The following is a 27,185-nucleotide window of genomic DNA, read 5'->3' as shown; positions in this document are numbered from 1 at the left end:
AGTGACCTGTATAACGATCTCAGCAGTCACTGTGACCCTGTCACACAGTGTCAATCAAATACGGCGATGTGTCCTGCCCAGCAGGACATCGCCTTTGAAGAAAATGGCCTGGACCATTCTGCAATGACTAGAGATCTCACAGCAGGGGCCTGATCGCTGGTAGGTGTCACACATAACAAGATCGCTAACGGGATCGCTACTGCGTCACAGAAACCGTGACTCAGCTGGGATCTCGCTAGCGATCTCGTTATATGTGACAGTACCTTAAGAAACACAGTGTCTCTGAACGGGGCAGTAAGGAGGTAGACTTTTATTTAATGAGTGTAAGGCTATGTGCGCACGTGTGCGCTCTGCACCGCACCGAAAATGTGCGCTTCAGAGCGCAGCTGAAAAGCTGCGTTCTGAAGCGCATGGTGCCGGCAGATTCGTGCGCTCTGCATGCTGCCTCTCCCTATAGACAGCATGCAGAACGCACAAAAGAAGTGACATGTCACTTCTTAGAACGCAGCGATTCGGCAAGCAGCCGAATTGCTGCGTTCTAACATGACACGTGCGCACGGCTCCTGCACAATCTCCATAGACTGTGCAGGGGACGCAGGACGCATGCAGTTATGCTGCGGTGCAGAACGCAGCGTAACTGCATGTAATACGCACACGTGCGCACATACCCTTACAGCGGCAACTGCAGCTTCAGGACTCAAATACAGACTGGGGGGGCTTACATCAGAGGCAGTATCAGCTGATCCATCCGGACAAATCGCTGTTCAGATCCCTGTATATAGGAGATCATGGTGATAGCTGAATTGGGTGGAAGAGGCTCTGCTATATTAATTTAAGAGTTACTGGAGACCGGGTCGGATAATGGACATAGCGAGGAGATGGGTGATATGGCCCGGGGCCCTGCAGTGGGAACGCAGGAGATTCACTCATGTACCGCCAGGTTCAGCCCTGAATATCTCCGGTGTACCAGCATCAAAATCTACGGAAATGGTATCAAAATGTTCCTTAGGTCTTCTAATTTCTTGTCATCAGGTTGGTAAATGAATCCATTGCCATTATATTTATTAAAAATCCGTAGCTTGTAGGATGACAGTTGGACCTCGGTTAAGCTGCATCTCACATCATCAGCGTCGCCACGACCCCCTCTACATTATGCTTTAAATCTTGTTGCCAGTATTTGATAAGTCAATTGTCTCGCCGGTATTTGAAATACGGTGGGCGATCCTCTGATGTATCTGTATATATATATATAGGTTCTTTCCTCTGTAGTAGACTGTTGATTTTTCCTTGATGTCCTGATGAAGGAGACAGAGTTCTCTGAAATGTATCGACCTGAATAAGCATAAAGAGATGAAATAATCAACATCTGATTTTCTGGTGATAGCGCGGCATACACCCGATCTCCCCCCCGTTATGTCTGAATTCTTTTCCAGGGCTGCGGCTGTCGCCATCTTTTATGTGCGTTTAGCAGTTGTAACTGGCACAACCCTTATAGGTGAATGAAATTACCTTGGCTTATCTGTTACCTTACCTGGCAAGACCCTGTTCTGCGCTTCTATCTAACAGGATTTCCTACGTACACTGTGAGGTTCAGGCACAGATTGAGTGAGTCGCGTGATGAGCGGTGAATGAACTCCGGTGAGGTCACTGAAGTCACCTGAGGTGAAGTTACCGGCGGTCACAAGTGGAGGACCGTGGGAACCTCCAGCTGTGGCCGCGGCTAACCTGAGTGATGTCACCACTGATCGCTGCTCAGTCTCTGCCTGAACCTCATAGAAGACAGTCATGTGCCATGATCACGCGCTGTAACTACATGTAGCAGAGCTTGAATCATTATCGGACCTCGTGTGGATTATATAGAACCTGCATGGGTGTTTTGGGGACTAATAAAGTGGTAAAAGAGGGTCTCCATTACATACACATTTTTTACACACGGCTCCGCTACATACACGTCATGCACACACGGCTCCACTACATACACGTCATGCACACACGGCTCCGTTACATACACAGCTCCGCTACGTGAACATCGTACACACAGCACTGTACTGAACACATCGTACACATGCGGCTCTGCTCAATATACGTTGAACACACATTTTCAGCTACTTGTGATACAAGATCGATCAGGTCCAAACGTTTTTCTTCTAAAGTCGCTCAACAAATCTTCTCCTCACCCGAACTTATCAATAAAGAATTCAATTTAGCAAAGATTGAAATGAGTGTGAAGGGGGTCACATACATACGCAACAGGGGTCACATACATACGCAACAGGGGTCACATACATACGCAACAGGGGTCACATACATACAGTGGTTTATAACCGTCCACTGGCACCGCGCCTCATCCAGTGTGTGCACGCCAATATAGGACTACACTGAGGAGCTGACCATGTGACCCCTGACTCCTCCCCTCCATGTGACATCATCACAGGTCCTGTAAGCACAGAACAGCCATATATCTAGTGTGCGGCTCTGCAGGTGGAGGTAGGTGCAGGGTATTATATATCTAGTGTGCGGCTCTGCAGGTGGAGGTAGGTGCAGGGTATTATATATCTAGTGTGCGGCTCTGCAGGTGGAGGTAGGTGCAGGGTATTATATATCTAGTGTGCGGCTCTGCAGGTGGAGGTAGGTGCAGGGTATTATATATCTAGTGTGCGGCTCTGCAGGAGGAGGTAGGTGCAGGGTATTATATATCTAGTGTGCGGCTCTGCAGGTGGAGGTAGGTGCAGGGTATTATATATCTAGTGTGCGGCTCTGCAGGAGGAGGTAGGTGCAGGGTATTATATATCTAGTGTGCGGCTCTGCAAGTGGAGGTAGGTGCAGGGTATTATATATCTGGTGTGCGGCTCTGCAGGTGGAGGTAGGTGCAGGGTATTATATATCTAGTGTGCGGCTCTGCAGGTGGAGGTAGGTGCAGGGTATTATATATCTAGTGTGCGGCTCTGCAGGTGGAGGTAGGTGCAGGGTATTATATATCTAGTGTGCGGCTCTGCAGGTGGAGGTAGGTGCAGGGTATTATATATCTAGTGTGCGGCTCTGCAGGTGGAGGTAGGTGCAGGGTATTATATATCTAGTGTGCGGCTCTGCAGGTGGAGGTAGGTGCAGGTTATTATATATCTAGTGTGCGGCTCTGCAGGTGGAGGTAGGTGCAGGGTATTATATATCTAGTGTGCGGCTCTGCAGGTGGAGGTAGGTGCAGGGTATTATATATCTAGTGTGCGGCTCTGCAGGTGGAGGTAGGTGCAGGGTATTATATATCTAGTGTGCGGCTCTGCAGGTGGAGGTAGGTGCAGGGTATTATATATCTAGTGTGCGGCTCTGCAGGTGGAGGTAGGTGCAGGGTATTATATATCTAGTGTGCGGCTCTGCAGGAGGAGGTAGGTGCAGGGTATTATATATCTAGTGTGCGGCTCTGCAGGTGGAGGTAGGTGCAGGGTATTATATATCTAGTGTGCGGCTCTGCAGGTGGAGGTAGGTGCAGGGTATTATATATCTAGTGTGCGGCTCTGCAGGTGGAGGTAGGTGCAGGGTATTATATATCTAGTGTGCGGCTCTGCAGGTGGAGGTAGGTGCAGGGTATTATATATCTAGTGTGCGGCTCTGCAGGAGGAGGTAGGTGCAGGGTATTATATATCTAGTGTGCGGCTCTGCAGGTGGAGGTAGGTGCAGGGTATTATATATCTAGTGTGCGGCTCTGCAGATGGAGGTAGGTGCAGGGTATTATATATCTAGTGTGCGGCTCTGCAGGTGGAGGTAGGTGCAGGGTATTATATATCTAGTGTGCGGCTCTGCAGGTGGAGGTAGGTGCAGGGTATTATATATCTAGTGTGCGGCTCTGCAGGTGGAGGTAGGTGCAGGGTATTATATATCTAGTGTGCGGCTCTGCAGGTGGAGGTAGGTGCAGGGTATTATATATCTAGTGTGCGGCTCTGCAGGTGGAGGTAGGTGCAGGGTATTATATATCTAGTGTGCGGCTCTGCAGGAGGAGGTAGGTGCAGGGTATTATATATCTAGTGTGCGGCTCTGCAGGTGGAGGTAGGTGCAGGGTATTATATATCTAGTGTGCGGCTCTGCAGGTGGAGGTAGGTGCAGGGTATTATATATCTAGTGTGCGGCTCTGCAGGTGGAGGCAGGTGCAGGGTATTATATATCTAGTGTGCGGCTCTGCAGGTGGAGGCAGGTGCAGGGTATTATATATCTAGTGTGCGGCTCTGCAGGTGGAGGCAGGTGCAGGGTATTATATATCTAGTGTGCGGCTCTGCAGGTGGAGGCAGGTGCAGGGTATTATATATCTAGTGTGCGGCTCTGCAGGTGGAGGCAGGTGCAGGGTATTATATATCTAGTGTGCGGCTCTGCAGGTGGAGGCAGGTGCAGGGTATTATATATCTAGTGTGCGGCTCTGCAGGTGGAGGCAGGTGCAGGGTATTATATATCTAGTGTGCGGCTCTGCAGGTGGAGGCAGGTGCAGGGTATTATATATCTAGTGTGCGGCTCTGCAGGTGGAGGCAGGTGCAGGGTATTATATATCTAGTGTGCGGCTCTGCAGGTGGAGGTAGGTGCAGGGTATTATATATCTAGTGTGCGGCTCTGCAGGTGGAGGTAGGTGCAGGGTATTATATATCTAGTGTGCGGCTCTGCAGGTGGAGGTAGGTGCAGGGTATTATATATCTAGTGTGCGGCTCTGCAGGTGGAGGTAGGTGCAGGGTATTATATATCTAGTGTGCGGCTCTGCAGGTGGAGGTAGGTGCAGGGTATTATATATCTAGTGTGCGGCTCTGCAGGTGGAGGTAGGTGCAGGGTATTATATATCTAGTGTGCGGCTCTGCAGGTGGAGGTAGGTGCAGGGTATTATATATCTAGTGTGCGGCTCTGCAGGTGGAGGTAGGTGCAGGGTATTATATATCTAGTGTGCGGCTCTGCAGGTGGAGGTAGGTGCAGGGTATTATATATCTAGTGTGCGGCTCTGCAGGAGGAGGTAGGTGCAGGGTATTATATATCTAGTGTGCGGCTCTGCAGGTGGAGGTAGGTGCAGGGTATTATATATCTAGTGTGCGGCTCTGCAGGTGGAGGTAGGTGCAGGGTATTATATATCTAGTGTGCGGCTCTGCAGGTGGAGGTAGGTGCAGGGTATTATATATCTAGTGTGCGGCTCTGCAGGAGGAGGTAGGTGCAGGGTATTATATATCTAGTGTGCGGCTCTGCAGGTGGAGGTAGGTGCAGGGTATTATATATCTAGTGTGCGGCTCTGCAGGTGGAGGTAGGTGCAGGGTATTATATATCTAGTGTGCGGCTCTGCAGGTGGAGGTAGGTGCAGGGTATTATATATCTAGTGTGCGGCTCTGCAGGTGGAGGTAGGTGCAGGGTATTATATATCTAGTGTGCGGCTCTGCAGGTGGAGGCAGGTGCAGGGTATTATATATCTAGTGTGCGGCTCTGCAGGTGGAGGTAGGTGCAGGGTATTATATATCTAGTGTGCGGCTCTGCAGGTGGAGGCAGGTGCAGGGTATTATATATCTAGTGTGCGGCTCTGCAGGTGGAGGCAGGTGCAGGGTATTATATATCTAGTGTGCGGCTCTGCAGGTGGAGGTAGGTGCAGGGTATTATATATCTAGTGTGCGGCTCTGCAGGTGGAGGTAGGTGCAGGGTATTATATATCTAGTGTGCGGCTCTGCAGGTGGAGGTAGGTGCAGGGTATTATATATCTAGTGTGCGGCTCTGCAGGTGGAGGTGTGTGGAGATTCCCCATTACTGGGCTCAGGTGGTATTAACCCCTTCAACTCTGAGACTTTCTTGGAGTTTTTCTCTCGCTGATTTCTATGAATTGTGAGGTTTTTGTTCCTTTTCCTCTGATAGATACAGACGCCCCAACTATGAGAGGCCGGAAGTGAGGAAACCCGTCTGCCCTCAGTCCTCGGCCCCTTTCTGCCCTCAGTCCTCGCCCCTTTCTGCCCTCAGTCCTAGGCCCCTTTCTGCCCTCAGTCCTAGGCCCCTTTCTGCCCTCAGTCCTAGGCCCCTTTCTGCCCTCAGTCCTCGCCCCTTTCTGCCCTCAGTCCTCGCCCCTTTCTGCCCTCAGTCCTCGCCCCTTTCTGCCCTCAGTCCTAGGCCCCTTTCTGCCCTCAGTCCTCGGCCCCTTTCTGCCCTCAGTCCTCGGCCCCTTTCTGCCCTCAGTCCTTGACCCCTTTCTGCCCACGGTCCTCTGCCCCTTTCTGCCCTCAGACCTCGGCCCCTTTCTGTCCTCAGTCCTTGGCCCCTTTCTGCCCTCGATTCTCGGCCTCTTTCTGCCCTCGATTCTCGGCCTCTCTCTGCCCTCAGTCCTCGGCCCCTTTCTGCCCCCACAGAATAATGTTCCCCCAGAATGTTCTCATTATATGTTCCCCCTTATTCTCTCCAGTAATTGTATTATTACAGCGGATTCTCTATGATGTTACATCGTCATCTCCTTCCCATTCAGGTCCCTACAATATCGGATCCTCTCAGTGGAGATCTTCTATATAAGATAATTCTCCTGATTGCCCCGTGAAGGATGGATATGGACAGGGACAAGATGGCGGAGAGGATATTACACCTCACCCTAGAGATCCTCTTCCGGCTTACTGGAGAGGTGAGAGATTCTGATGACGTCACATTACACCATTCTTATCTATGGGAATAACAGATGGACAGAACTGGAGAGGTGAGGACTCTGAAAATGTCTGGAGTGAGATTTATTACTGTGTCTCTCCATAACCAGGATTACACAGTAGTGAAGAAGACCTCTAGTGAGCGCTGTCAGGCCCCTGTGTCTGAGGGATGGGGAAGACCCCTGAGCCCAATCATGGGGCCTCCACCTCACCCCCCGATACATAAGGACATCAATGACCAGAAGATCCTAGAACTCACCTACAAGATGATTGAGCTGCTGACTGGAGAGGTGACACTGCTGGGAATGCTGGGACATTATACAGTAACGCTATGAAGGGATCGGGGGTGATGGTATCATTGTATGTGTCAGGTTCCTATAAGGTGTCAGGACGTCACTGTCTATTTCTCCATGGAGGAGTGGGAGTATTTAGAAGGACACAAAGATCTGTACAAGGACGTCATGATGGAGGTTCCCCAGCCCCTCACATCACCAGGTAATAGACAGGACTAAATACACACGGCCTATAATTATCTGTATGTAATGAATGAATTCAGTCCCTGTATGTGTCTCCTGCAGTTCTATCCAGTAAGAGGACAACACCAGAGAGATGTCCCCGTCCTCTTCTCCCACAGGACTGTAAACAAGAAGATCCCAATGTTCCTCAGGATCATCAGGTAGATGGAGAGAAGGTGCTATGAAATCTCCCTAGGATGTGTCAACGGCTGTGAAGGTCTTGTGCTCAGTCTTGTTTTATCCTCTCCGGGGCTGGTGGTGAAGGTTGCCGCTGGGAAGGTGTCGCTCATCACAGGCAGAGTGGGGTTACCTCAGGGAGGATGACTGAAGACAGACGGGGGTGGTGGTGGTCCCCGTTGGTGCCGGAAAAGGGGAAGCAGAGACAGGGGCTGCGGTTCCAGGTCTTTTACTCACTGGTAGTTCAGGCGCTGCCCCAGAGTACCATTCTCCGCCACGATGGACTCCAGACAATAACGATTCTGTGGAAGGTCAGATCTGGTGTATGTCAGTCTATGAGCCCTTCCTCCTTTGCTGCGCTAAGTATTGGATCCCTGTGGCGTGAATCACTTGGGGATCCCGGTGTCAGTAAAGTGTCCCATTCTGTATGCTGATAGCGTGCTTCCGATGTGGGGCTGGCCCAAGACCTAAACCCCGGATCCTATATGCTATTTGGCTGCAGACTCGGTGGGACAGGTCCGGTGACTCTTCTGCCATTCCTGCGACCATTGCAGAGTTGGTAGACAACGTGAAGTATATCTGCCGTAGGGTTCTGTACCCAGACAGCGTGGGTCCTGTTGAAGCAGCCGCCTGCTTCTCCCCAGCGCCCGTGTCCAAACGCCTTGGCCCACTGAGCTGCCTCGCGGCACATCCGCTCTGCTCCGTGTCTAGAGCTGTTCCCTCCTTTGTAGTTGTGTTGTGTGTTCCAAGCTGTTGCCTCCAGGCGCTGCCACCGGCTGGTTGACTACTCTCACTAGGTCAACCTGCTCTTCCCACTGTTTGCTCCTGACTCCCCCTGGTGATTGCTTCTCCCTGACCCTGGGTCCCAGCTCCTGTGGATCGGGGAGCCCCTGGTGCGGTGGTGTCCTGTAAACCCAACCGCTGTAGTGACCCCCTACTGTGACCTGACACTGGTACGGTCCCCATTGGGGAGGGCAACACATTGTAACTGTGTGTATGTGTGTTGGTGGAACCGGTACCGACCCTCCTTGGACCCAGGATAAGTACTACACCTTAATTGAGGTGCAGTACCCTGTGGCGCCTGAAGCCTCAGGGGCGCCACAGCAGGATTAGAGCTGATCATAGATGTGACTTCTCCATCTGTCTGTGACTTTTGGATCACATTTATCCCATTCTCTACACTGAACACTTACATCAGAGTTTCGACACCAGGTTATCAGACAGAGAGAGGTCGCCCCTATCCCATGGGTCAGAAGGTCACCGCGCAAGCCCGGACTACTTGGATCTGCTTTGTTTTCCACTTAGCTGTGCAGACAATCCTTGTGCTGGTGCTGCTAGGGTTAAGCGGACCCTTGTGTCTTTCTTGGCTTACCATCCTGAGTTGTCTCAGCTGTTCTGATTTTTGCACTCCCTCCTGGTATAAGTTCTCACCACTTTACCTCAATAGTTGCCAGGGATAACTTGCTTTTCCATGGTGCTGGCATGGAGGTGAGAGCCATGGAAAGAGAATTTTTTTTTAATTTGATCCTGGAGATTGCTGCTTGGAAAACATTTTTTGGTGTCTTCCTATTGATCATCTCCCTTTTTATTCATTTCTCTTCCATCCCTCTTTTTTACCACTTGTTTGGGAATGCAGTTTCTTTTTCCTTTTGTGTCATTATCATAAAGAAGGACTAGTGTTCCTCCAGCCCTGCTCACTAGACACGGTTGTGGTTAGGGTAAGACACGTGATTGTCACACGACGTGAAAGAACCTGTCTTGGGACATCGGGGAGCTCAGGGTTGTTCAGAGTAAGTGACAGGGTTTATCCTTCCTGTTCTTCTCTAGAAGCAGTGGTTCCCACCCTATCTTTCTCATGATGCACAGCCTCTTGGTGGAACACATTGGTAACTGGTGCCTACTGTCAGCAAACTCCAACCTCAGAGGCTCTGGTGATGACTGGGTAGGCACTTAATCATGCCCCTCTGGATAAGCCTGGTTCAGGGCGCAGTGAGGCTACGTCCCTTCTCCTCAACCTATTAGCATAGTATCATAGTATCATAGTTTTTAAGGTTGAAGGGAGACTCTAAGTCCATCTAGTTCAACCCGTAGCCTAACATGTTGATCCAGAGGAAGGCAAAAAAAAACCCAATGTGGCAAACAAGTTCCAATGGGGAAAAAATTTCCTTCCTGACTCCACATCCGGCAATCAGACTAGTTCCCTGGATCAATACCCTGTCATAAAATCTAATATACATAACTGGTAATATTAAATTTTTCAAGAAAGGCATCCAGGCTCTGCTTAAATGTTAGTAGTGAATCACTCATTACAACATCATGCGGCAGAGAGTTCCATAGTCTCACTGCTCGTACAGTAAAGAATCCTCGTCTGTGATTATGATTAAACCTTCTTTCCTCAAGACGTAGCGGATGCCCCCGTGTTCCAGTCGCAGGCCTAGGTGTAAAAAGATCTTTGGAAAGGTCTCTGTACTGTCCCCTCATATATTTATACATTGTGATTAGATCCCCCCTAAGCCTTCGTTTTTCCAAACTAAATAACCCCAAGTTTAATAACCTGTCTTGGTATTGCAGCCCACCCATTCCTCTAATAATCTTGGTCGCTCTTCTCTGCACCCTCTCCAGTTCAGCTATGTCCTTCTTATATATCGGTGACCAGAATTGTACACAGTATTCTAAGTGCGGTCGCACTAATGACTTGTACAGAGGTAGAACTATATTTTTTTCATGAACACTTATACCTCTTTTAATACATCCCATTATTTTATTAGCCCTGGCAGCAGCTGCCTGACACTGTCCACTAAAGTGAAGTTTACCATCCACCCATACACCCAAGTCTTTTTCTGTGTCTGTTTTACCCAGTGTTCTACAATTAAGTACATAATCATAAATGTTATTTCCTCTACCCAAGTGCATGACCTTACATTTATCTACATTAAACTTCAATTGCCACTTCTCAGCCCAATCCTCCAATTTACATAAATCTCCCTGTAATATAAAATTATCCTCTGTATTGATTACCCTGCAGAGTTTAGTATCATCTGCAAATATTGAAATTCTACTCCGCATGCCCCCAACAAGGTCATTTATAAATATGTTGAAAAGAAGCGGGCCCAATACTGACCCCTGTGGTACCCCACTATGAACTGAGACCCAGTCCGAGTACGTACCATTAATAACCACCCTTTGTTTCCTATCACTGAGCCAGTGTTTAACCCAGTTACACATATTTTCCCCTATCCCCATTATTCTCATTTTATGTACCAACCTTTTGTGTGGCACCGTATCAAAAGCTTTTGAAAAGTCCATATACACAACATCCACTGCATTTCCCTGGTCCAGGCTTGAACTTACCTCTTCATAGAAGCCGATCAAATTAGTTTGACAGGATCGATCCCTCATAAACCCATGTTGATACTCTGTCATAAGGTTATTTTTCTTGAGATACTCCAGTATAGCATCTCTCAAGAAACCCTCAAGGATTTTACCAACCGTAGAGGTTAAACTTACCGGCCTATAATTTCCCGGCTCAGTTTTTGTCCCCTTTTTGAATATTGGCACCACATTCGCTATGCGCCAGTCCTGCGGTACCGACCCTGTTATTAAGGAATCTGAGAAGATTAAAAATAATGGTCTATCTATCACAGAACTCAATTCCTGTAGTACTCTGGGGTGTATGCCATCCGGGCCCGGAGATTTGTCAACCTTAGTGATTTCGAGGCGGCGGCGTACTTCCTGCTGGGTTAAGCAGGTAATATTCAAGGGTGAATTTATGACATCACTGGTCATGTTATCTGCCATGGCATTTTCTTGTATAAAAACCGTAGAAAAAAAGTCATTCAGCAGGTTGGCTTTACCCTCATCCCCTTCCACCATTTCACCAAGACTATTTTTAAGGGGGCCAACACTATCGCTTTTCAGTTTTTTACTGTTTATGTAGTTAAAGAATATTTTAGGATTATTTTTACTTTCTCTCGCAATGAGTCTCTCTGTCTCAAACTTAGCTAACTTAATTTGCTTTTTACATATTTTATTTAATTTTCTATAATTATATAATGCCTCATCACTACCTACCCTCTTTAATTCTTTTAAGGCTTTCTGTTTTTCTTTTATTGCTTCCCTTACAGCTCTATTTAGCCATAGGGGTTTCCTCCTATTTCTAGCATGTTTGTTCCCATAGGGTATATTTTCTGCACAAGCCCTATTCAGGATGCTCATAAACGTCTCCCATTTGCTTTGTGTACTTTTATTACTTAGTACATCATCCCAGTTTATTGCACTAAGATCATCTCTCAACCGTTTAAAATTTGCTTTCCTGAAGTTTAGTGTCCTTGTAGCCCCTCTACTAGACATCTTACTAAAGAATACATGAAAACTTATTATTTTGTGATCACTATTCCCCAAGTAACCCCCAACTTGTATATTTGATATGCGGTCTGGCCTATTGGTTAGTACAAGGTCTAGTAGTGCTCCCCCTCTTGTGGGGTCCTGTACCATTTGTGAAAGGTAATTATCTTTCATTGTTATCAAAAATCTATTACCTTTGCTGGAACTGCAAGTTTCTGTTCCCCAATTTATATCAGGATAGTTAAAGTCCCCCATAATAATTACCTCTCCGAGACTCGCTGCTTTATCATTTTGTTTTATGAGGAGATTCTCTACCTCTTCCATAATATTCGGCGTCTTATAACACACCCCTATCAGTATTTTATTATTCATTCTCCCCTCCCCCCTTATCTCCACCCATAGGGACTCTACATTCTCAGTACCCTCACATATGTTGTCACGCAGGATGGGTTTTAAGGATGATTTTACATATAGACACACACCTCCCCCTCGCTTATTTGTACGGTCATTCCTGAATAGGCTATAACCCTGTAAATTAACAGCCCAGTCATAGCTCTCATCCAGCCATGTCTCTGATATCCCCACTACATCATAATTTTCTTCCAACAATATTAATTCTAATTCCTCCACCTTATTTGTGAGGCTTCGGGCATTAGTGTACATGCACGTTACGTATGACTCTGTACCTGTATTCCTGCTTACTGTATTAAAGGGGTGGTTCACCCATTTTTTTTATTTTCTGTCGAAGTTCTACTTACAATTCTAGGTATTTTCTCCATTGGCTTGTATTTCCATTTCTGGCACTGAGCGGCGCTATGCTGCACGCTCAGTGCCTGTCACATGACCCCCTGGAGCTGTGGCCGCCGGCATCCTCTGACGTCCCGGCATTTCCGGGCTCTCAAACAAGACGGGTACGTCACAGGATGCCGGCGCCACTCAGATTGAGTGACAGGGCTGTGGGCGGTGACTACCGCACGTCACAGCTCAGCATCGAGGGGAGGATCCGGAGGACGTCTGTGTGGAGCCGGCGTCCTGCAGATGGTGAGGCTGAGGCACGGGGCGCCAGTGTGCAGTGCAGGGGGGGTCTTCAGCTGAATTCCCCCCCCCTGCACGTAAGTATGTGATCACACTGTCCACCCGCCCGCTCTGCTGCGATGTCAGGAGAGCGTCCGGTGTCGGGCAGTGTGATCATCTGCTCCTCCCAGCAGCAAGACACTGACAGGCATGTCACCGCTGTGCTCTGCCATCTGTCCTGCTGCATGGGACCAACTGTCTGCACTCTGTCACCTGCACCACAAGTCACAGAGTGGAGACAGTTGGTGACAGAGCACCTCTGCCCCCCCCTCTTCTTTCCCCACTCTCTTCTCCCCCCCTCTCTCTCTCTCTCCCCCCCTCCCTCTCTCTCCCCCCCTCCCTCTCTCTCTCCCCCCTCCCTCCCCCTCCCTCTCTTCTCCCCCCCCCCGCTCGCTCTCTTCTCCCCCCCGCTCGCTCTCTTCTCCCCCCCCGCTCGCTCTCTTCTCCCCCTCTCTCTCTTCTCCCCCTCTCTCTCTCTTCTACCCCCCTCGCTCCCCCCCCTCTCTCTTCTCCCCCCCTCTCTCTCTTCTTCCCCCCTCTCTCTCTTCTCCCCCTCTCTCTCCCCCCCTCTCTCTTCTCCCCCCCCTCTCTCTTCTCCCCCCTCTCTCTCTTCTCCCCCCTCTCTCTCTTCTCCCCCCTCTCTCTCTTCTCCCCCCTCTCTCTCTTCTCCCCCCCTCTCTCTCTTCTCCCCCCCTCTCTCTCTTCTCCCCCCCTCTCTCCCCCCCTCTCTCTTCTCCCCCCCCTCTCTCTTCTCCCCCCCCTCTCTCTTCTCCCCCCTCTCTCTCTTCTCCCCCCTCTCTCTCTTCTCCCCCCTCTCTCTCTTCTCCCCCCTCTCTCTCTTCTACCCCCCTCGCTCTCTTCTCCCCCCTCGCTCTCTTCTCCCCCCTCGCTCTCTTCTCCCCCCTCGCTCTCTTCTCCCCCCTCGCTCTCTTCTCCCCCCCGCTCGCTCTCTTCTCCCCCCCGCTCGCTCTCTTCTCCCCCCGCTCGCTCTCTCTCCCCCTCTCTCTCTTCTCCCCCCCTCTCTCTCTTCTCCCCCCCTCTCTCTCTTCTCCCCCCCTCTCTCTCTTCTCCCCCCCTCTCTCTCTTCTCCCCCCCTCTCTCTCTTCTCCCCCCCTCTCTCTCTTCTCCCCCCCTCTCTCTCTTCTCCCCCCCTCTCTCTCTTCTCCCCCCCTCTCTCTCTTCTCCCCCCCGCTCGCTTCTCCCCCCCGCTCGCTTCTCCTCCCCGCTCGCTCTCTTCCCCCCCGCTCGCTCTCTCTCTCCCCCTCTCTCTCCTCCCCCCTCTCTCTCTTCTCCCCCCCTCTCTCTCTTCTCCCCCCCCTCTCTCTCTTCTCCCCCCTCTCTTCCCCCCCCCCGCTCGCTCGCTTCTCCCCCCCCGCTCGCTCTCTTCTCCCCCCCTCTCTCTTCTCCCCCCCTCTCTCTTCTCCCCCCCTCTCTCTTCTCCCCCTCTCTCTCTTCTCCCCCCTCTCTCTCTTCTCCCCCCCTCTCTCTCTTCTCCCCCCCTCTCTCTCTTCTCCCCCCCTCTCTCTCTTCTCCCCCCCTCTCTCTCTTCTCCCCCCCCTCTCTCTCTTCTCCCCCCCTCTCTCTCTTCTCCCCCCCTCTCTCTCTTCTCCCCCCTCTCTCTCTTCTCCCCCCTCTCTCTCTTCTCCCCCCTCTCTCTCTTCTCCCCCCTCTCTCTCTTCTCCCCCCCTCTCTCTCTTCTCCCCCCCCTCTCTCTCTTCTCCCCCCCTCTCTCTCTCTTCTCCCCCCCTCTCTCTCTCTTCTCCCCCCCTCTCTCTCTCTTCTCCCCTCTCTCTCTTCTCCCCCCGCTCTCTTCTCCCCCCTCTCTCTTCTACCCCCGCTCTCTTCTCCCCCCCCGCTCTCTTCTACCCCCCTCTCTCTCTTCTACCCCCCTCTCTCTCTTCTCCCCCCCCTCTCTCTTCTACCCCCCTCTCTCTCTTCTCCCCCCCTCTCTCTTCTACCCCCCCTCTCTCTTCTACCCCCCTCTCTCTTCTCCCCCCCCTCTCTCTTCTCCCCCCCCTCTCTCTTCTCCCCCCCCGCTCTCTTCTCCCCCCCCCGCTCTCTTCTCCCCCCCCTCTCTCTTCTCCCCCCCCTCTCTCTTCTACCCCCCTCGCTCTCTTCTACCCCCCTCGCTCTCTTCTCTCCCCCCTCTCTCTTCTACCCCCTCTCTCTCTCTTCTACCCCCCTCGCTCTCTTCTCCCCCTCTCTCCCCCCCTCTCTCCCCCCCCTCTCTCTTCTCCCCCCCTCTCTCTTCTTCCCCCCTCTCTCTCTCTCCTCCCTCTCTCTTCTCCCCCCCCTCTCTCTTCTCCCCCCTCTCTCTCTTCTCCCCCCTCTCTCTCTTCTCCCCCCTCTCTCTCTTCTCCCCCCTCTCTCTCTTCTCCCCCCTCTCTCTCTTCTCCCCCCCTCTCTCTCTTCTCCCCCCCTCTCTCTCTTCTCCCCCCCTCTCTCTCTTCTCCCCCCTCTCTCTCTTCTCCCCCCCTCTCTCTCTTCTCCCCCCCTCTCTCTCTTCTCCCCCCCTCTCTCTCTTCTCCCCCCCTCTCTCTCTTCTCCCCCCCTCTCTCTCTTCTCCCCCCCTCTCTCTCTTCTCCCCCCCTCTCTCTCTTCTCCCCCCCTCTCTCTCTTCTCCCCCCCTCTCTCTCTTCTCCCCCCCGCTCTCTTCTCCCCCCCCCCCGCTCTCTTCTCCCCCCCCGCTCTCTTCTCCCCCCCCCGCTCTCTTCTCCCCCCCGCTCTCTTCTCCCCCCCCCCCGCTCTCTTCTCCCCCCCCCCGCTCTCTTCTCCCCCCCGCTCTCTTCTACCCCCCCTCGCTCTCTTCCCCCCCCCTCGCTCTCTTCCCCCCCCTCGCTCTCTCCCCCCCCCTCTCTCTCTTCTCCCCCCCTCTCTCTCTTCTCCCCCCTCTCTCTCTTCTCCCCCCTCTCTCTCTTCTCCCCCCCCTCTCTCTCTTCTCCCCCCCTCTCTCTCTTCTCCCCCCCTCTCTCTCTTCTCCCCCCCGCTCGCTCTCTTCTCCCCCCGCTCGCTCTCTCTCCCCCTCTCTCCTCCCCCCCTCTCTCTCTTCTCCCCCCTCTCTCTCTTCTCCCCCCTCTCTCTTCTACCCCCTCTCTCTCTCTTCTACCCCCCTCGCTTCCCCCCCTCTCTCTTCTCCCCCCCTCTCTCTCTTCTTCCCCCCTCTCTCTCTTCTCCCCCTCTCTCTCCCCCCCTCTCTCTTCTCCCCCCTCTCTCTCTTCTCCCCCCTCTCTCTCTTCTTCCCCCCTCTCTCTCTTCTCCCCCCTCTCTCTCTTCTCCCCCCTCTCTCTCTTCTCCCCCCCTCTCTCTCTTCTCCCCCCTCTCTCTCTTCTCCCCCCTCTCTCTCTTCTCCCCCCCTCTCTCTCTTCTCCCCCCCTCTCTCTCTTCTCCCCCTCTCTCTCCCCCCCTCTCTCTTCTCCCCCCTCTCTCTCTTCTCCCCCCTCTCTCTCTTCTCCCCCCTCTCTCTCTTCTCCCCCCTCTCTCTCTTCTCCCCCCTCTCTCTCTTCTACCCCCCTCGCTCTCTTCTCCCCCCTCGCTCTCTTCTCCCCCCCGCTCGCTTCTCCTCCCCGCTCGCTCTCTTCTCCCCCCCGCTCGCTCTCTTCTCCCCCGCTCGCTCTCTTCTCCCCCGCTCGCTCTCTCTCCCCCTCTCTCCTCCCCCCCTCTCTCTCTTCTCCCCCCTCTCTCTCTTCTCCCCCCTCTCTCTCTTCTCCCCCCTCTCTCTCTTCTCCCCCCTCTCTCTCTTCTCCCCCCTCTCTCTCTTCTCCCCCCTCTCTCTCTTCTCCCCCCTCTCTCTCTTCTCCCCCCTCTCTCTCTTCTCCCCCCCTCTCTCTCTTCTCCCCCCCTCTCTCTCTTCTCCCCCCCTCTCTCTCTTCTCCCCCCCTCTCTCTCTTCTCCCCCCCTCTCTCTCTTCTCCCCCTCTCTCTCCCCCCTCTCTCTCTTCTCCCCCCTCTCTCTCTTCTCCCCCCTCTCTCTCTTCTCCCCCCTCTCTCTCTTCTACCCCCCTCGCTCTCTTCTCCCCCCTTGCTCTCTTCCCACCCCCCCGCTCGCTCTCTTTTCCTCGCTCTCTCCTGGCATGGTCAGTACAGAAATCTCTCCATCGTGGAGGGGTGAGAGGGAGTAATAAACATGGAGTCCCTACTGTGTCTGTGTATTTATTTCTAATTTCTAATTTCTATTTTTCTCTGTGTGATGTGTTTTTTTTTTTTTAAACCCTTTGTTGGAGATTCTTAATGGCCAGGTTAAACTTGGCCTGACATTAAGAATCTCGGGCTTTATACCAGCTGGTAAAACATAGCTGGTATTAACCCCTTATTACCCAGCGTGCCACCTGCCACCAGGGCCACTGGAAGAGTTGGATACAGCGCCTGAAGATGGCGCTTCTATGAAAGCGCCATTTTCTGGGGCAGCAGTGGACTGCAATTCGCAGTGGGGGGCCCAGAAAGTTTGGGCACCCTGCACTGTGGATTCCAATCCCCAGCTGCCTAGTTGTACCTGGCTGGACTCAAAAATTTGGTGAAGCCCACATCATTTTTTTTTTTTTAATTATTTCATGAAATTCATGAAAAAAAAGGGCTTCTCCATATTTTTGGTTCCCAGCCGGGTACAACTAGGCAGCTGGGGGTTGGGGGCAGCCCGTAGCTGCCTGCTGTACCTGGCTAGCATACAAAAATATGGCGAAGCCCACGTCATTTTCTTAAAAACGTTTTCAGGGAAAAACCTTTATAAAAAAAAAAAAATGCTTCCCTGCATTTCTATTGCCAGTGAAAGTAACACCAAGCAGCGGGGGCTAGCAGCCAGTAGCTGCTTTGGTTACCCTTAGCAATAGAAAATGCAGCGGGAGCCCACAAACAATGTGATTTTTTTTTTTTGTTTTTTTTTTATTTTTAATTAATTTTTTTAAAAAAAAATCGGCATGGGCTTCGCCCATCGAGCACCAGAGCATTTTACTGCTCAATTCATCCCAAGTAATCAGATGACTCCAGTGTCGGCCGATTACTTGTTCTGTGTCCCCCTGCATCCATCGCAGCGTGTACGGGCTGTGAGGTCAGCGGAGTGGAGACAGTGACATGCTCTGCTCTGACACATAGTGTGCTGCATATCACTATCTTTCTCCACTCTGGTACTTGTGCAGGTGACCGGATGCTACATGTCACTAACTGTCTCCACTATGGGACTTGTTGTGCAGGTGAGAGTGTATACAGTTGGTACTATGCAGCAGAAATCACAGAGTGGGGCAGTTAGTGACATGTATCATCCGGTCACCTGCACAACAAGTCCCAGAGTGGATACAGTGACATGCAGCACACTATGTGTCAGAGCAGAGCATGTCACCAACTTGCTCTGCTCTGTCACCTGCGGTGCTGCATGTCACGTTTTTGCCGCGATTTGGTGCCTTTTTTGCTGCGTTTTTGCTCACTGCGTTTTTAATCAGTGCACAATGCCATTAAAGATTGTTGATGAAAAAAATAAAAAAGGTCTGATGTCATTTACTTATTCAAAATGTTCATTGTATGCAGGAGAGCAGACAGCAGCTGCAGAACTACAAGGCTCAGCATCCTCCATCCAGGACTGTATGCAGTTTTTTACCCAAAAAGAAAAAAAAAATGACATGGGCTTCGCCATATTTTTATATGCTAGCTGGGAACCAAAAATATAGAGAAGCCCTTTTTTTTTTTTAATTATTTCATGAATTTCATGAAATAATTTAAAAAAAAAATGACGTAAGCTTCGCCTAATTTTAGTGTCCAGCCGGGTACAACTAGGCAGCTGGGGATTGGAATCCACAGTGAAGGGTGCCCAAGCTTTCTGGGCACCCCCACTGCGAATTGCAGTCCGCAGCCACCCCGGAAAATGGCGCTTTCATAGAAGCGCCATCTTCTGGCGCTGTATCCAACTCTTCCAGCTGCCCTGATGCCGGGTGGCTAGCTAGGTAATAATGGAGTTAGGGCTAGCTGTATATTATCAGCTAGCCCTAAGCCCGAAATTCATGGTGTCACGCCAATATTAGACATGGCCACCATGAATTTCTAGTAATGATAAAAAAAAACACAACACACAGAAAAATATTTTTATTAGAAATAAAACACAACACAATTAGTGACTCCATCTTTATTGAAATAAAGAACCCCCCCTCCGCAGTAATCCTGGGTTAGGGTCCCGCGCTGTCCAATCAGGATCCAATATCATCTGATCGGTTTGCTGGAAGGCAAAGTGATCAGATGATGTGTCAGGTTAAACTACGTGAATCACATCACACATCAGCTGATTGTATAAAAGCAGATTATACAATCAGCTGAAGCATCAGTGCAAAAAAAATAAAATAAATAAAATACTCACTTATGTGCTGATTACCGGCAGCTCCTGGAGCGGAGTCTGATCCTGGCCCATCACTGCAGGAGCGGCCGGTAATCAGCTGATGAAGTCCCCTGACGGCAGGATCAGCTGATAGCCGGCCGGGCGCGAAAAAGCCGGCGACACCACGAGAATCGATCAGCTGATGCGTCAGGTGACTGCATCAGGTGATCCACCGCCAGGTCCTGCAAGCTTCGTGCGTGCCCCGGGGAGACTGCACACAGCCGAAGTGGCGGGACCGAGACAGGGGCTGGAAGCAGGCATGGCACCGGGACCCTGCAGACAGGTGAGTATGACATACACACACACATACACACACACACACACTGTATATATACACACACACACTGTATATACGCACACACACTGTATATACACACACACACACTGTATATACGCACACATACACTGTATATACGCACACATACACATACACTGTATATACACACACACACTGTATATACGCGCACACATACACATACACTGTATATACACACACACACTTTCTTCCCCTGGCTGTGTAGAGCTGCTTCTGTCTCTGTATGATTGATCTCAGTGCATCCACTGGGAAGAGGCAGGGAGGAGGGTTTGGGTGGGAGCAGAGTGGGTGTATTAGACACAATGGGTGTGTTAGATAAGCCAGACACCGCCCTAGAGCCACAAAGAATTCTGGGACTTGTAGGAACTGAACACAGGAAGTCAGAGGAGAGATTAACCCCATCAGAGCTGGAGCCAGCAATGAAGATGTGCTGGCTCCAGTTATTTTTGTAGTTAATTTTGCTGAAAAAACATAATAGATGTGTTGAGGGGCACATATTAGCAAGATTTATCAGAAAAAAAAAATCAGTTTTGGTAACTGGACAACTTCTTTAACTGTCCTAACCCTTCCCCCCGTACCACCCCCAATTTCATTACTTGTGCCCTGGTCACTATCTGCACTACATTCCCCTTCTATAAAGTGAATACCCTCGCCCCCCATTCCTAGTTTAAACACTCCTCCAACCTTCTAGCCATTTTCTGCCCCAGCAGAGCTGCACCTTTCCCATTAAGATGCAGCCCATCCCTAGCATAGAATCTGTAGCCAACTGAAAAGTCAGCCCAATTCTCCAGGAACCCAAAACCCTCTTTCCTACACCAATTCCTGAGCCACCTGTTAACCTCCCTGATCTCTCTTTGCCTCTCTGGCGTGGCCCGTGGCACAGGTAGTATTTCTGAAAATACCACCTTTTGAGGTCCATGCTTTAAGCTTACAACCTAATTCCCTGAAATCATCTTTAAGGACCTTCCACCTACCTCTAACTTTGTCATTTGTGCCAATGTGTACAATGACCGCTGGGTCCTCCCCAGCCCCTCCCAGTAATCTGTCAACCCGATCAGCTATGTGCCGAACTCGAGCGCCAGGAAGACAACACACTGTTCGGCGATCCCTGTCTTTGTGACAGATTGCCCTATCTGTCCCCCTAATAATTGAGTCCCCCACTACCAGTACCTGTCTTGCCTGCCCTGCACTCCTATTCCCCCCCTTACTGGAGCAGACACTCCTCTGGCATTCAGAGGTCATGCCTTGCTGCAACAATGCTACCCCTGTAATGACATCCCCCTCATCTGCCAAGTTTGCAAACCTTTTGGGGTGTGTCAGTTCAGGACTAGCCTTCCTAGCACTTTTCCCTTTACCCCCCTTTCTAACTGTCACCCAGCTACCTACCTCACAGTCCTGCCGCTCCCTACTACGATCCTCCCCCACATCTGACCCAGCAAGCTGCTGCTCAGTGAGCAGCACACTCCTTTCCATATTGCTAATGCATCTCAGAGTTGCCAGCTGCTCATTTAGATCCAGTATCTGGGCTTCCAAATGTGCAACTTGCTCACATCTCGAACAACAGTATGCACCCTCGAACGGCTTTTCAAGGACTGCATACATGAGACAAGATGTACACTGGATCGCATTACATGACAGGTCTACATGTAATTCTTCAAATGACATGATTCAGATGAAACCCCCTAAAGATCCATTCACTGTAATGAGTCAGCAGAGTTAGTCTGGACTCCTCATGGCAGCGCGGCAATTATCCCTATCTAGTGAACGGTTATCTCCAAAAATTGTATTATTACACCGGATTCTTTATGATGTTACATCGTCATCTTCTCCCCATTCAGGTCCTTACAATATTTGATCCTCTCAGTGGAGATCTTCTATATAAGAGAATGCTCCTGATTGACCCATCAAGGATGGATATCGACAGGGACAGGATGGCAGAGAGGATATTACACCTCACACTAGAGATCCTCTTTCGGCTTACTGGAGAGGTGAGAGATTCTGATGACGTCACATTACATCATTCTTATCTATGGGAATAACAGATGGACAGAACTGGAGAGGTGAGGACTCTGGAAATGTCTGGAGTGAGATTTATTACTGTGTCTCTCCATAACCAGGATTACACAGTAGTGAAGAAGACCTCTAGTGAGCGCTGTCAGGCCCCTGTGTCTGAGGGATGGGGAAGACCCCTGAGCCCAATCACGGGGCCTCCACCTCACCCCCCGATACATGAGGACATCAATGACCAGAAGATCCTAGAACTCACCTACAAGATGATTGAGCTGCTGACTGGAGAGGTGACACTGCTGGGAATGCTGGGACATTATACAGTTACGCTATGAAGGGATCGGGGGTGACGGTATCATTGTATGTGTCAGGTTTCTATAAGGTGTCAGGACGTCACCGTCTATTTCTCCATGGAGGAGTGGGAGTATTTAGAAGGACACAAAGATCTGTACAAGGACGTCATGATGGAGGTTCCCCAGCCCCTCACACCACCAGGTAATAGACAGGACTAAATACAGACGGCCTATAATTATCTGTATGTAAGGAATGAATTCAGTCCCTGTATGTGTCTCCTCCAGGTCTATCCAGTAAGAGGACAACACCAGAGAGATGTCCCCGTCCTCTTCTCCCACAGGACTGTAAACAAGACGATCCCGATGTTCCTCAGGATGTGTTTCCTCCAGCTCTACCCAGTAAGAGATATCTACTCATGTACTTTCTGCACTAATTTTGTGTTTACATTTTTAGGCTTTCTGCTCTGGATTTTTTTTCAGCTGTATTTTCTTTGCTTCTGCTTCTTCTGCTGTTTGTTTCTAGTGTCTTCTCTATGTTGTTATGAAGGCAACTTAAACACCTGCAGAGGGTTCATGAATACCCTGTTTCCCTGAAAATAAGACCTACACCGAAAATAAGCCCTAACATGATTTTATGGGATTTTTCGAGAATGTTTGAAATATAAGCCCTACTCCAAGAATAAGCCCTAGTTACAGTCAGGAGTTGGGAGGAATCAAACTGCTCAAGTTCTGAGGAACCCCACTCTCTTTTTGACTCCATCAGTTGTATTCTAAGGTTGATTGTTTAAGGATCTTTGATGATTTCAAAGTCATGTGACAGGATGTAGCCAAAGGTCTCTTAATTGCAGGAGTCTAAATGAACTGAACAGGACACAGGCTGGCATGCAGGACTGGTATTAGGGGAAAGGGAGAGCAAACTGAACAATTTCACAGGGCCCCCATAATCCTAGTGGCCCCAGTGTTTATATGCCAATTATAGGACTGCTTAAGGACCTTTTTTACATAACATCATGTGACCAAAGGCTGGTGTGTGTGTTCACGCCAATTTTAACCAGCTTTGCCAAAATGGGCAGAGCTTGGCCAGAACAAGGGTGTGATGCCACCGCTTCTCTAATTCATAACAAACTGCAATGTTTCCTATGCCAGAAATCTCACTCCAGTCCCTGGCATCATTTTTCAGTGTACATCATTGGTCTTGATGAATTTGAACCCTAATGTTTATCTGTACAGGCTGCAAGACCCTGCTACCTGCTTTGGTTACAAAGCCTAACGCGGGCTTTACACGGGACAATATATCGTGCGATATGTCGTCGGGGTCACGGTTTGCGTGACGCACATCCGGCATAGCGCACGACGGCGTCTCATGTGACACCTCCGAGCGACGCAGTATCGCTCACAAATCGTGAGTCGTGTACTCATCGTTAACTTTCATAATATCGTTTATTTACATGGGTGCAGGTTGTTCATCGTTTCTGTGGCATCACACGTTGCTCCGTGTGACACCACGGGAATGATGAGCACAGCTTATCTGCGTCCCACAGCACCCGCCGGCTTAATGGAAGGAAGGAGGTGGGCGAGATGTTTACATCCCGCTCATCTCCACCCCTCCGCTTCTATTGGCCGTATGACGTCGCTGTGACGCCGAACGTCCCTCCCACTTCAGGAAGTGGACGTTCGTGGCCCACAGCGAGGTCGTCCAGAAGGTAAGTGCGTGTGACGGGGGTTAAACGAGTTTGTGCGCCACGGGCAGCGATTTGCCCATTACGCAAAAACAACGGGGGCAGGTACGATCGCTCGTGCTATCGCACGATAGATCGACTGGTGTAAAGCAGGCTTTAGGATAGGCTATCAGCATTACAGTCCCAGACAACCCAGTTGAGTTTTCAGCATCTGTCTTTATTTTATTTTCGTCTTCGAAAAAAAACGCTTTGAAATTGTCTATGTTGTGGCTCAATGTTTCAAGGAGATGTTTGCAGGTTTTGCCAACTGTCATGGCAGCGTCAGGATCTGTTGAAATGATAGACTCTGGTACTTTGCATGTTAATTTCTCTGCTGTCTGTGAGCAGCGCAGTGAGACGCAGGCATCAAACCACAGGCTTGGGCAGGCTAGTAAGAGTTATTCTCTGCTGGGCTGCTTGTTAATGTCTGTGATCACATGCTGTAGAGGAGAAAGTATTCTTTGCTCCTGTTCTGTATATGCTGGCTGGACTATTTCATTAATGCCAGCTATCGTTTACCTATACTGATCTGGTGAGGTGTTGTGATCCAGATTTATGGGTGTTTTTTGTGCATTATTACTGTGAGCTGTTGTGGTGTTAACCCTTGTTGTCATTCTTGTTGCTGCCTTCCTGCTCTTGCTTTTCTCCTTAGCCTCTCACTGTTTTTATTTTTGTGAGTTTGCAATGATTCCCGTCTGTCTTAATCTGTATTTCCATCATAATCCTGCCCCTTCCTTCCCTTGGGGATTACAGATTAGATCTAGTCAGGAGACTAGTAATGCACGAGACTCCAGCATCTCCATCTTCAGGGCTAATCCAGATGTTAGGAATAGCTTGAGGTCCCCTAGTGTGAGGGACAGTATAGGAGCCCCCTATCCCTCATTATCCTGCAGTCACATTGTGACAATCAATCAGATTATTTACTGTAGCACATTCCAGAGAACTGGTGCTAGGAATGTGAGAGCCGAATTAACAAAGATGTAACTCTTAAGGCCGCTTTACACACAACGATATCGCTAGTGATCTCATTAGCGACGTGACACGCCCAGATCGTTGCTACGATTTGCCGAGATCGCTCATAAGTCATTTTGTAGCTGTCACACGTACCCATCTCACAAACGACATTACATCGTTCAGTGAGATATTGTTTGATCAAGGCGGTCATGTGGATGTTGTTCGTCGTTGGCAGGGTATCAAACGTAACAATATGTCTGCTGCGTTTCAAACAACGGACAATATTTTGAAACTGAACGTCGTGTCAACGATCAACGATTTTCGCTATTTTTAAGATCGTTCAGAGTCGCACGTAGGTGTCACACGCAACGACGTCATTAAAGACGACGGAAGTGCGTCACGAAAACCGTGATCCCGACTACATATTGTCAGATAAATCGTAGCGTGTAAAGGGGCCTTTAGATCTCGATATTGGACAACAGATTCAGAATAAATTTTTCCCTAATTTAATTTCTGATATTATGGTTTAAAAAAATTAAATGTACTTTCAAGATAATATCATTAAAAATTAATAACTTGGTGTTTATTTTTAGCAGATGACTGTATTGGGATTTCAGATGGATCTCTAATATCTTCAGAATTTATAACAGATGATGAAAGTATCCCACATGATACATATGAAGAGCATGCTGTTGTCCCAGATATACCTTCAGTCCCTCCTAGGAAATCTCTATCATCTGATCTTTTCAAACAAGTCCAAAATTTCGATTTATCACAGAATTGTAAGCAAAATAAAAGTTACAGAAGGGATGTGGAATACGAAACTGCTCATACAAGGGAGAAACCATTTTCATGTTCAAAATGTGGGAAATGTTTTACCAGGAAATCACATCTTAATATCCATGAAAAAACTCACACAGGGGAGAAGCCATTTTCATGTTCAGAGTGTGGGAAATGTTTTACCAGGAAATCACATGTTGTTGAGCATCAAAGATCTCACACAGGGGAGAAGCCATTTTCATGTCAAGAATGTGGGAAATGTTTTATTCAGAAATCATACCTTGTTATACATCAGAAACTTCACACAGGGGAGAAACCATTTTCATGTTCAGAGTGTGGGAAATGTTTTATTCGGAAATCATATCTTGTTGAGCATCAAAGATCTCACACAGGAGAGAAGCCATTTTCATGTTTAGAATGTGGGAAATGTTTTATTCAGAAATCAAATCTTGTTGTGCATCAAAGATCTCACACAGGTGAGAAGCCATTTTCATGTTCAGAGTGTGGGAAATGTTTTACCAGGAAATCACATGTTGTTGAGCATCAAAATTCTCACACAGGGGAGAAGCCATTTTCATGTCAAGAATGTGGGAAATGTTTTATTCAGAAATCATACCTAGTTATACATCAGAAACTTCACACAGGGGAGAAGCCATTTTCATGTTTAGAATGTGGGAAATGTTTTATTAAGAAATCAGGTCTTGTTGTGCATCAAAGATCTCACGCAGGGGAGAAGCCATTTTCATGTTCAGAATGTGGAAAATGTTTTATTTGGAAATCAGACTTTGTTAGACATCAGAAACTTCACACAGGGGAGAAGCCATTTTTATGTTCAGAATGTGCGAAATGTTTTATTCAGAAATCAGATCTTGTTGTGCATCAAAGATCTCACACAGGGGAGAAGCCATTTTCATGTTCAGAATGTGGGAAATATTTTATTCGGAAAGAACATCTTGTTAGTCATCAAAGATCTCACACAAGAGAGAAGCCATTTTCATGTTCAGAATGTGGGCAATGTTTTACTAGAAAATCAGGTCTTGTTAAACATGTGAAGAAGCCGCACAGGGAAGGGAACCTTTTTCATGTTGTGAATAATTGAAATGTTTAACTGGTAAATCAAGTTTTGCCGACCATCAGAAAACCAACAGAGCGGACAAGCCATTCTTGCTTTTAGAATTTGCCAAATGGTTTTAAGACTAATCAGATCCTGTTGTCTGATGAGTCACACAGGAGAAGCCATCATGATGTACTATAATTCAAAGGTTTTTATAAAATAAAATTGGCTACAATTGCTCAAGTAAGGATTTGTGAGGAAAAGAACCATTTTATTTATTTTTAAACTTATTGTATTTTTTGGACCATAAGACACATCTAGGTTTTGAAGGAGGAATATAGGGAAAAAGATTGACACAAAAAATGTGGTCATCATGCACTGTTATGGGGGGGGATCTGCTGCTGACACTGTTACTGGGATAAAATCCCCTAATTCTGTACAGATGTCACCCATCCTGGGCCCCATGCCCCTTACACCTTACAGGTACTGTTGATGTGTCTCCCATCCTTGTGTATACTGTATATCCATCCTGGTATATACAGTGCTGGCCAAAAGTATTGGCACCCCTGCAATTCTGTCAGATAATACTCAATTTCTTCTTAGAGTGAAGGATTAGTGCACCTGCGTTAAAAAACGCACCAAAAACGCACCTGCGTTTTTGGTGCGTTTTCGGTGCGTTTTCGGTGCGTTTTCGGTGCGTTTTTACCGCTGGTTGCTCCCTGCGTTATTGTGCCAATTATCTATGGCAAATAACGCAGTTAGCTGCAGAAAAGAAGTGACATGCTTATTCTTTTTCTTAAGAAAATCTACTGAAAGAATTTTCTTAAGAAAAAAACGCAGTGTGTGCACAGCTAATTTTTTTTGCCATAGGTTTTGCTGGGGAATGTCTGCAGAAAGGTTACAAGAATTTCTCAAGAAATTTCTGCAGCAAAAACGGACCAAAAACGCAGGTAAAACGCAGTGTGTGAACACAGCCTTA

At 49.1% G+C, this 27,185-nt stretch overlaps 1 protein-coding gene across 1 annotated transcript in view; it reads left to right on the top strand.

Moving 5' to 3' along the window:
• The window catches only part of LOC142258921 (uncharacterized), a 113,322-nt gene extending 86,869 nt beyond the window's left edge, over positions 1-26,453 (top strand). The window contains 1 exon segment of the mRNA XM_075331477.1: positions 25,339-26,453. Within this exon segment, the coding sequence (XP_075187592.1) occupies positions 25,339-26,251 (913 nt within the window). The 3' untranslated portion in view covers positions 26,252-26,453.
• Positions 26,454-27,185: the final 732 nt, after the last annotated feature.

The sequence above is a fragment of the Anomaloglossus baeobatrachus genome, assembly GCF_048569485.1.
Source record: "Anomaloglossus baeobatrachus isolate aAnoBae1 chromosome 5 unlocalized genomic scaffold, aAnoBae1.hap1 SUPER_5_unloc_18, whole genome shotgun sequence".
Lineage (NCBI taxonomy): Eukaryota > Metazoa > Chordata > Amphibia > Anura > Aromobatidae > Anomaloglossus > Anomaloglossus baeobatrachus.
Note: the sequence above shows the minus strand (reverse complement) of the source record. Positions and strands in the feature narration are given on the sequence as shown.